At 44.6% G+C, this 10293-nt stretch overlaps 1 protein-coding gene across 2 annotated transcripts in view; it reads left to right on the forward strand.

The window, feature by feature from the left end:
• FBXL7 (F-box and leucine rich repeat protein 7) overlaps nt 1-9792 on the forward strand; it is a gene marked incomplete at both ends in the record, with an annotated part of 163915 nt that extends 154123 nt beyond the window's left edge. For both annotated transcript variants that reach the window (XM_079533979.1, XM_079533980.1), the window contains 2 exons: nt 3689-4300; nt 9056-9792. In XM_079533979.1, the coding sequence (XP_079390105.1) occupies nt 3689-4300; nt 9056-9792 (1349 nt within the window). The remainder of the gene's footprint in view (nt 1-3688; nt 4301-9055) is intronic.
• Nucleotides 9793-10293: the final 501 nt, after the last annotated feature.

Genomic DNA, 10293 nt, shown 5'->3' on the forward strand with positions numbered 1-10293 from the left:
GAAAAAAAAAGAACTAAGAAAAGAAAAAATGGGAGCAGAAAACTTTGAAATAAACCAGATTCTTAGTGGAATAAAAAAACTCCCTTCAGTGCATTTTCTCCATCTGTGTCAGCTTTTATAGCTCTGTTTCTGGTATGCATCTTTTGAGATTTCTTTAAAGATTGTGAAGAAATTTTGTCTTACATCAACAAATGGTTTTCAGAGCCTGAGCAAAGCCATAAGAAAAAGCTTCTTGCAGAAATGCATTGGTGGTCAGGGAGGGAGAGGGGTAAACGAGGTTGTAGGGAGGGAAACACAGGGCTGCTTTGCAATTTTTTTTTACATTTGAAGATCACCACAATGCGAAGATGCATTTCAGGCTTAGAAACGGTTGGGAGGGGGGAGGGGATTTCAAGACAAGATGTGCTTGTATATGTTTTGTGAGTAGACTGATTGTATTGAAAACTGCAGTCGGTTACTTGGTTTGCGCTTACATGCTGGCTTTTATCGTTGTCATACCATCAGTAAGCTGCCCTCTCTTGGTTTGGCTCAGGCTGGTAGCTGGCGTTCAGTAAGAGGTGAAAAACTAAACTGAAGCTGCAGGAAGTCCTGCACAACAGTACTAGAAAAGACTGGAAAACGTACAGCAGGCCAACTGTTTTTTGCTGAAGCTCTGAATGCTACCAGAAAGCCTCCGAGCTTTTACTGGTTAAAATGTCCTGAACTCACCTCCTGTGTTTCCTTTTCCCTTTAAGATGTGTACTTAGGGGGAGGAGGAGAGGATATGTTCATACGGACCAGTGCATATCTGGAAGTCCATGTCCTGAAGGTGTGTGGGAGCAAGTTTCACATGGAACGCCTTCAGGATATGCAGGGTGCACATCTGGAACTGCTACAATGATGATAGAATTAGGAGAGCATGAAGAGAGCACGAAAAGTACCCATAAAACAGAAGGACACCACTTTTTTAGCTCCAAGTCTTAAGTTAAAAACCACATTATGATTCATTATGCATCCAGAATGTCTGAGGTATAGACTATGCACAGTTAGCACAGGAACGAGGAAGGAATGCCACTTCTGGTCCAAAAGGAATGGAGATTAACAGTACTGGCTTGGTGCTTTGATCACAGGAGGGGAGCATCATGGAGCATTAGAAGCTGTTTTATAATTAAGTGTAAGAGTAGTGAAGAATGTAAGCCTGTAGGGATGGTTTTTTGATGTTTTCAACAATCACAGACTGAAACTGTTTTTTCATACAGTGCTGGGAGCCCATCTTACAGGAGGTGATCACACTGCTCTTTTGTATTAAAAGCATCTTAAAGTCTCAAGAAAGGAACAAGAAGTGAAGGCTCCAAATCTGCCACATCTTATGTACATGTTTAACGTCAGGCACTGTTGTTGGCTTTGGTGGTGATGTGAGGGAGGTCAAACATATGGTAAGGGCTTGCAAGGATTAATCTAGGGGACTGTTGCCTAAGTGGTCCGTGGAGCCAGTGCTTGTCTGCAGGAGCTTGGCTGCTGCTGGTGGGATTTTTTCCTCCCCAGCTGTAAATCTCATTTTTAAAATACCAAAGTATACTAGACCCTTTCCAAATAACACTCCTCCATGCAATTATTTGCAATGGCTGCCAGGGGGGTATTAGGGGTCTCAAAGGGGAGCAGAGTGTCTGCAAAACCTACGCTGCATTAAGATATCGTTCTTGCTCAGAAATATACAGATGCCTGAGTTAGATTCACTCAGCCATAGACCACGCTCAGAAAGCTTGAAGAAAATGGTTTTTCTTCCTCTTGCTGAAATACTGAGTTTCTAAGTGAAACACAGCGTGAAAGAGGAAGAGAAAAGGAACTGTGTAGTGGGGGTTCTCTCTTCACAGTGGGAAATGATGATTTTGATGTCTTCAGCTGAGCTAAGGTGGCGTTGGGCAAACTTGTGCACTTCGTGTCTTGGTTTCTCCAGCCAAGCAGTTGCACATCTCACCCTCACATACACACAGAAAATGCAAACCTTGTGTTTGCTGCTGCTGTAGTGAGGTGAGACCGAGCCTGTGCTGGGCAAAGTGAAAGCTAAATGCTCAGTAGGAAAATCTGTGTATCACTGATCAAATTCAACTGAGACATAGTTAATTTAAAAACTCTGCCTAAATGTTGGTTTGGGTAGGTTTGTTGAATGCATTTCAGGATGCGCCCTGCTTAGCCCGTATCAGTGCTGCACAGTTACAAAGCTCAGAGCTTAAGGAGGTGGCTTTGCATGCTTCCCTGAAATGTCTGAACTCTGAAGGGATAGGGAAAGATGCACCGTGGAGCACATCTTGATGTTGTGAAACCACTGTTCTTACTCCATTCTCAATTCTTGCTATCCTGCTGGGTGCTGTGTTTTGGTTTCTATATTCATCTGTATGGAGTTTTTCTTCTTAAAGAATGCCTGTTGTGGTCAATGTGGAGACTTAGAGTTGGAAATCATGTGGCAATCAGTGTGGACAGGTCAGAGAGGGAACGAGCAAGCTCTCTGGCAGCATTCATTTCTCAGCATATCATCTGTGACATTTGTTTGACTGCCAGAAATACCACCCAGTTGTCTCCATTTACTAGTTTGTGTTGCATTGAATGGTGTGAAGAACTGGGAGCATGAGTGGAAATGACTTTTAGGCAGCAATGTCAGCAGAAATGCAAAACTGCAGAAATGAACTTCTGTCAAACTCAAGCTTTCTTTGTAGCACGTCCTTTATTTTTGTGTTTGTGAGATGGTAAAGAAGTAGTAAATTGTTGCGTGTGGTTTTGGGTTAGCTGCTTTTGACCTGACAATAGCACTAGGGAAAAGCTGGTGCAAGCGTTGTGCAGTGGTTCTGTAACAAAGCTCCAGGCATGCTGTTTCTCTGCCACTTGCTCTTCTGTGCTAAATGTGACCAGAGCTCGTGTTCTCACTTCAGACAGAAGTGCCTTTCTGGTGGCAAGAAGCAGCACAGCCAGCACCCCCAGAGCCAGTTGCTGGATTCTCAGTTGAACTCCTTGAGAAGGAGAAATGAACTTCTTTAATGACACAGTGAAATTTTTTTTTCTTTGCACAAGAGCTTCTTTACGGTGAGGGTGACGGAGCACTGGCACAGGCTGCCCAGGGGGGTTGTGGAGTCTCCTTCTCTGGAGACATTCAAGTCTCGCCTGGACGCCTACCTGTGCGACCTGGTGTAGAGAACCTGCTTTGGCAGGGAGGTTGGTCTCGATGATCTCTAGAGGTCCCTTCCAACCCCTACAATTCTGTGATTCTGTGTGAAAATACCTGCATAGGGCTGTGTTTTTCCCACCTGCCCAGACCTGGTGAATGAAGCAGCATTTGCTTCCTGAACTTCTCTTGGCTTCTCCCTGAATGCCTGGAGGAGCGAGGAGGTGAAGGATGGCTGTGTACCTCCCTGACAGCCCCTGGGTGCCCAGCTGCTGTTGAGCTTACTGCAGTTACTGTCTGTTGGTTCAAATGGATTTGTTTCCTGTGCTGTTCAGTCAAGAGCATGACAGTGTGAAATCTCTGGAATCCACCATCTCCTCTTTACGTTCAGGCGTGGGCCCACAGCCTGCCCTCTGTTAGTGCTTTGGGTGGCCAGCACCAAGATGAGCAGTGCTTTGAGAACACAGCCTCCTTGTGTTTCTGAGAACTTGTGTGTCCTCCCTCTCTCTGGCAAAATGGCTGCTCGCTGAAATCCCGCCTTTTGTCTTCCAGATTCCGACCTGAGCATGCGGACTCTCAGCACTCCCAGTCCAGCACTGATATTCCCACCGACGTCTCCCGGTTTCCAGAATGGTCGAGGCTCCTCTACTTCGTCATCCTCAGTCACTGGGGAAACGGTGGCCATGGTCCACTCTCCCCCTCCCACCCGCCTCACTCACCCCCTCATCCGGCTGGCGGCCAAGCAGCAGAAGGAGCAGGCCCACGTCGACCGGCTGCCCGACCAATCCATGATCCACATCTTCTCCTTCCTGCCCACCAACCAGCTGTGCCGCTGCGCCCGCGTGTGCCGCCGCTGGTACAACCTCGCCTGGGACCCCCGACTCTGGAGGACTATACGCCTGACCGGCGAGACCATCAATGTGGACAGGGCTCTTAAAGTGCTGACGCGAAGGCTTTGTCAGGATACACCCAACGTATGTCTCATGTTGGAGACTGTAATTGTTAGTGGCTGCAGGCGGCTCACAGACAGAGGACTCTACACCATTGCCCAGTGCTGTCCGGAACTGCGGCGGCTGGAGGTGTCTGGCTGTTACAATATCTCCAACGAGGCGGTCTTTGATGTCGTGTCACTGTGTCCAAATCTGGAACACCTGGATGTGTCAGGTAACGGGAAATATTTAAGTATGGATGCCTGGGAGTCTAAAAGCCTCATGCCAGTCAGACACCTGCTCCCCAAAACTGCGCACTTCCCCTTTCTGTGCTACGTTTCAAGCTAGGAATACAGATACACTCACACTGTTCCAGTGTGCCGGGCACCACTGGGATCTCAGTGACCCACATGCCAGCAGCAGCTCACGGACAGAATGGCTCTGATGGAGGCATGCTGGCAGAGATGAGCCATTCGGACAGCCAGGACACTTCTAGATGTTTGCATAAAGCAGCCTGTGCTAGGCTTTTTGTCTAGGTATTAATATCAAATGTCATTCCTAGTGAAACTTCGAAGTCTTCTAGTTTCCTATTCCTGTTCCTATTTTAACCAGGTGCAGCTAGCTGAGACTTTCTTTTATAGTGTATACACTTGTTTAGAGACTTCATCCTTTCACTACAGTTGCAGTATATCACTGCTGCTGTTTAGATCAGCAGAAATGTTTGAGACAGTTTTCCCCAGATGTGTCTGGGGGTACAAGATATTTATTTCTTTTTCTATTTATTTCTTTTTCCCAAGGTCAGCCACACACAGTTTCCTCTTGGAGAATGTGTTCGTATTTAATTAAAAGGATGCACTGAAGCAGATCTCCGAAGTAAATACAAATTTCAGTATTTATTTTATGATCTCACTTTGTTATCAGTCTAATGCCTATAATAATCAGCTAGACTTGATTTCCAGATTTGCCATTGCAGAGGTATTGGTGGCTATACAAAAAGCAGAGCACAGTAGGAATTGCAAACGATGTTGATGAGTCACTTGTACCCAGATAAGCTGATTTTTCAAAAAATTTCCCAGGTGCACATTGCTTTGCTTTCTTTTTTCTTTTTTTTTTTTCTTTCAACTAATTTTTTCATCTCTTTCACTCACTATTTCCCAGGATGGCAGAATGTCAAGGATAGCATCAAAACAAATAGTAACAAATCAAAATTATTCACTTGTTTTGTGATCTCTCTCTGCAGTTGACAATTGATTAGGGATTCTGTCCCAGAGAGTCTATTCACAGTCAGGTTATATCTGAATTAGTTGTGTCAGCATGTGCAGACAACAGCTGGGAGTTGCTACCACACATTCAGGTTGAAGCATCTCCAGTATCAGGAGTAAATGTGTATGCCTGTGTAATTTAAACCTGGAGCTTCATATCACTTTGAAGGTTGGCTATATCCCATGCATATTTATATTTCTCTAACGTACATCCTCTCATGTGGCATGGAGAGTTCATTAGCTCAATATTCTAGCTCTGGAGACACAGGAAAGTGGAATTGCTGAGCTGAGGGTGAGGTGTGAAGAGGGGAAACAGGTTTGAGATAAAAGAAAGTATAGTTGGTTTAGTGAGCAACACCTTAACGACCAGTGCAAGAGAAAGCCATGGATGAGCATAGTGATGCTGTTGGGCAGATTCAAACTGTTTCTTAACACATCACCTTGTCCATCTCTGGGGATTTTTCTTATAAAGCAAATTTGCTTGCCCTCATTCTTTTTTTTTCCTCTCCATTTTCTCAAACAGAAGGAATGATTCCTGAACTTAAAACAGGAACAGCTGTCTTCCACAAAGGCTGGGGGGGCCAGATTCTCACTAGTCAGCATCGTTGCAGTTGCTGAAAGAACTTACCCGCCTCGCTGAGCCCTGCCTCAAGCTATGCCAGGGCTGCTCTCTTTTATTTCTCTTTGGGAAATAAGTGTTAAAAAGAAGGTATGTCAGGGGAGGCCAAAAAGAAGGAGGAAAAAAAGACACCCTGCTCTTACTTTCATAGCTGAATGCCATATTAAAAGAATTCCAGGAACAAGATTTCAAACAGCAATTTTAATTGCTGTACAGACTGTCCCTGGACTTGTCTGAAATGGGGTTGCATTCTAGGGCCTTGGATAAATTTGGACTACTATTAGGACATCTCATGTGAGAAGTTTGCTTCTGTAATCAATCCAGGGAGTAATTAGAAGGACAAGGCTTGCATACATGTTTGGGCAATTCTCAGCACCGAAGGAGTTCACTGATCTGATTTTATAGTGAACAAGAAAGGTTGGGTACTTGTGCTGGGGGCTAATGCTGTACTTGTAGCCAGTTAGTTAAAACCCAGTTCACATGAATCCCTCTCCTTCTTGGCTGGCTATTTGGCAGCAAGAACATATCAAAATCTTTAATGTCAAAACCAGACATTCTTATTAACTTCCAGAGTTCTCCACAATGGAAGTTCTGTCACTTTCAACATCCACTTTGTGGGCAAGTCTGAGATATCTCCAGAAGCTGGTTGAGCTTGACTGCAAATTATTATCTGACACGCTTGCCAACAATTTTTTAATCTGTTTGGAAGTTACTTCTCCATTTTAAAAATCGGTTTTACTTCCTTTATGGAAAATCCTGCTACAGAAGTTTTGTTTTTACATTTTTTATTATTTAGGACAGAAAAATTGCTACAGACCAAGAAATCTGTCATTTTGCCTAAAAATCAGGTAGTTGCGTATCAGTATGGACTCTTTCTCTAGTGGAACCATTTTGAATACTCTTCCCATGAAATATTTCACGTTGTAGCCAAAGTAACTAGACAAGATGATGCTGAGCTGTGATCACACACTTATGCACCCTGACTCCAACCCTGCTGAGATACTTCTGACCTATTCACACTATAATTGTGGTCATTAATGTTCTCCCCTTTCTTGGATCCACAGCAGACTAAACATTCTTCTTCACCCCATAAGCCTTTCATTCTCACTTCACCAAATTAGAAAACTGAATTCTAGTCAGCATATCCAGAGATATCCTGAAATATTCAGACTGATGCCTTAATCCAGCAGCCTTGTTGTGCAAACACAACTGACAGATTTATGCCTGGGTGCCAGCTTTTTCTATGAAAACCCAGTTCAAGGATGGGGACACCTCCTGTGCATTTAGTATCAGCTAGTACAACGTGTGTATTTGGAGTGAAATTTTAAGCCAGTCAATACAGAACTGTACTCCTTTCCTTCTACAAAAACAAACAAACAAACAAACAAAAAACACAAAAACTTTGTTTTATATCTGCATAGTATTTATTTGAATGCAAACATTTACGAAAGTTGCACCATAGTATAGATGGATCTGCAAGGCAGTCTGAAGGGGAAATAGTTTTAAAAAGAATGTGATCATTGAAAAAAGTGTTTTGCTTCAAGGTCCCAGAGCTTCTACATGACCTGTGGACAATTTGCCAGTTCCATTATTTGAGGCCTAAGGTAAACTTTGCATCTGTTCAACTAAATTTGAAGCCTAAATTAAAATTCCAGCTGCAAACTCAAGTGAGGAATGTAGAAATCTTAACTGTAGATCGTAAACTGTTTCAAGTCCGTATTCCACGCTGGACATCTGCGTGAGCCTCCTGGATTATCTGAAGATTTTTTCTTTTTTTTTTTTTCTTTTTCTGAAGCATATTCAATCCTTCTAATAAATGTCTGAATAAGACCTGTTGTATCAAGTGGTGTGGGTTTGGATCATCCACGTTCTTGAGGAGATCTCTATACAAAGATTGGCATGCCTTCTTTTTTTTCAGATTACTGGACTTGTGCAGCATTTATGATCCATGGGGCTGCAAGATTGTCATCTTAACTTTTCTGTTTTTTCATGGCTCAGTTCATTGCTTTTGGCCAGTGTTCCAGCAGTACGGAAAAGCTCCTTCTATCCTTTCCTGAGGGCACTTCCTCACGTATAAGTTGCAGAATTTGAGTAGACATTTGTGGCTGGAACTGTTGGGCCTTGATCACTTGCTGGCCAACCTTCCTTCTTTGTTGCAGCTGTTTCTAGCCATGTGAATGCAGTGAGCCCACCTGAACAGGACACTTTCAGGGAAGACTTTCCCTTCAGCAGTCTGAGACTGCAAGTTTGCAATGGAGCAGAAACAGCATTTTCCAAAAAAGCTTTCACCAGTATACAAAAATGGAGAAAGTCTGTGAGCGTGTTTTTCCTTTTAATCTAGGCTTGTCTCTTTCCTTTGCAAGCTCTGGTCTTTCTCCTCTAGTCTGGTTTTATCCATTTGTGGCTTTGAAGTGTGACTTACACACTTCAAATAGTCCTTTTCTGTGCCTGTTCATGTCCTCCCATGCCCTTACAAGTCTTAGCTCCTGCTGACTCTCCCCATTCTCGTAACGCTACTCAAATCTCCACCCTTCTGCAGACCAATGGTCTTGCCATAGTTTTGCATCCTTCCTGCACTGTGGGCTTGGGGCTGGATTCACATCTGTTCTCCAGATGCATTTTAGACTGTTTGTGGGGTTTGTCTTCTTTTTTATCACAGGATTTGATGGTGCAAGAGTCTCTGATGTTGGTTTACTAACTCAACCAGTGAGCAATGAGAGTGCCTCTGGTCAAAAAGCTGCATGGTTCTCGTGTAACACTGTTCTCTCAAATTGACACTGAGTTTCTATTATAGTAACATGCTGTCGAGTTTCCCTAGGTAAACCTTGGGCCATTATTTCACATTTGTGATGCAGGCAAAAGTGGCCTGTGGCTTTGCTGGTCCTCAAAATCCAAAGAAACCTCACTGACTCCAGTGGAGTGTCTTTGCCCGGGTAAATGGATGCATCACAGCAAACCCAGACTAGTCAGTCAGGATGGCTGTTCTAGTAGATATCTGCTCTGGAAGATGCCTTTTTGGCATCCAGCATGCCGTGTCACGCGCACCTTTCTGGTCTTGCTGTCTGAGTTATCCTTACTGCTTGCTTAAATTGACTGTTTTTCCACATAGGCTGCTCCAAAGTAACATGCATCAGCTTGACTCGCGAAGCCTCCATCAAGCTGTCTCCCTTACACGGCAAACAAATCTCCATCCGCTACCTGGACATGACGGACTGCTTTGTCCTGGAGGACGAAGGACTGCACACTATTGCCGCCCACTGCACTCAGCTGACCCACCTGTACCTGCGCCGCTGCGTCCGCATCACCGACGAAGGTCTCCGCTACCTGATGATTTACTGCACGTCCATTAAGGAACTGAGCGTGAGCGACTGTCGCTTTGTCAGTGACTTCGGCATGCGGGAGATAGCCAAGCTGGAGTCGCGCTTGCGATACCTGAGCATCGCCCACTGCGGCCGGATCACAGACGTGGGCATCCGCTACATAGCCAAATACTGCAGCAAGCTGCGCTACCTCAATGCGCGGGGCTGCGAGGGCATCACGGACCACGGCGTGGAGTACCTCGCCAAAAATTGCACAAAACTCAAATCGCTAGATATTGGCAAGTGCCCTCTGGTCTCAGACACCGGCCTGGAGTTTCTAGCCCTCAACTGCTTCAACCTGAAGCGCCTCAGCCTGAAATCGTGCGAGAGCATCACTGGGCAGGGCCTCCAGATTGTAGCTGCCAACTGTTTTGACCTGCAGATGTTGAATGTGCAGGACTGCGATGTTTCTGTGGATGCTCTGCGATTTGTTAAACGACACTGCAAGCGCTGTATTATAGAGCACACCAACCCTGCCTTCTTCTGAAAGAACACCCTGCTGTTACAATGCAGTATTAAAAACACTGATGTATAAACACACGCTCCCATATTCAGTAATGCTGTTTTTTTGTAGCTCACGGGAGTCAGCTTTTCTTGTATGTCGTTGATGAGGGAGCATTTCTAGAGGACTATTTTGTTTGCTTTATGTATGATCACTTTTTTAAGGTGCGGTGGGTCTCCGTTGAGAACCTGCCTTAATGCACGACCAGTGAGTGCTCAGCATCCCTAGCGGAGTGCCATTTCCATAACAGCCATGATCGTGTCCCAAGCTAACGTAGCTACCTCCAAAGGAAATAGCACATAATCCCTCCTTTGGAAAGGCTGCTAAGCTGTGTCAAACACATCTGAATTCCAGCTGTGCTCTTAAAGCTGACTATGCAATATGTGTCTCTGTTCTCCAACTTCTCCAATATGGCTGATAAAGCATCCCCTTATCTCCAAGTAGTTTTTCCTCGGTAGTCATTCATTGTAATCCCTCAGGAAATAC

The sequence above is a fragment of the Tetrao urogallus genome (assembly GCF_951394365.1).
Source record: "Tetrao urogallus genome assembly, chromosome: 3".
Classification (NCBI taxonomy): domain Eukaryota; kingdom Metazoa; phylum Chordata; class Aves; order Galliformes; family Phasianidae; genus Tetrao; species Tetrao urogallus.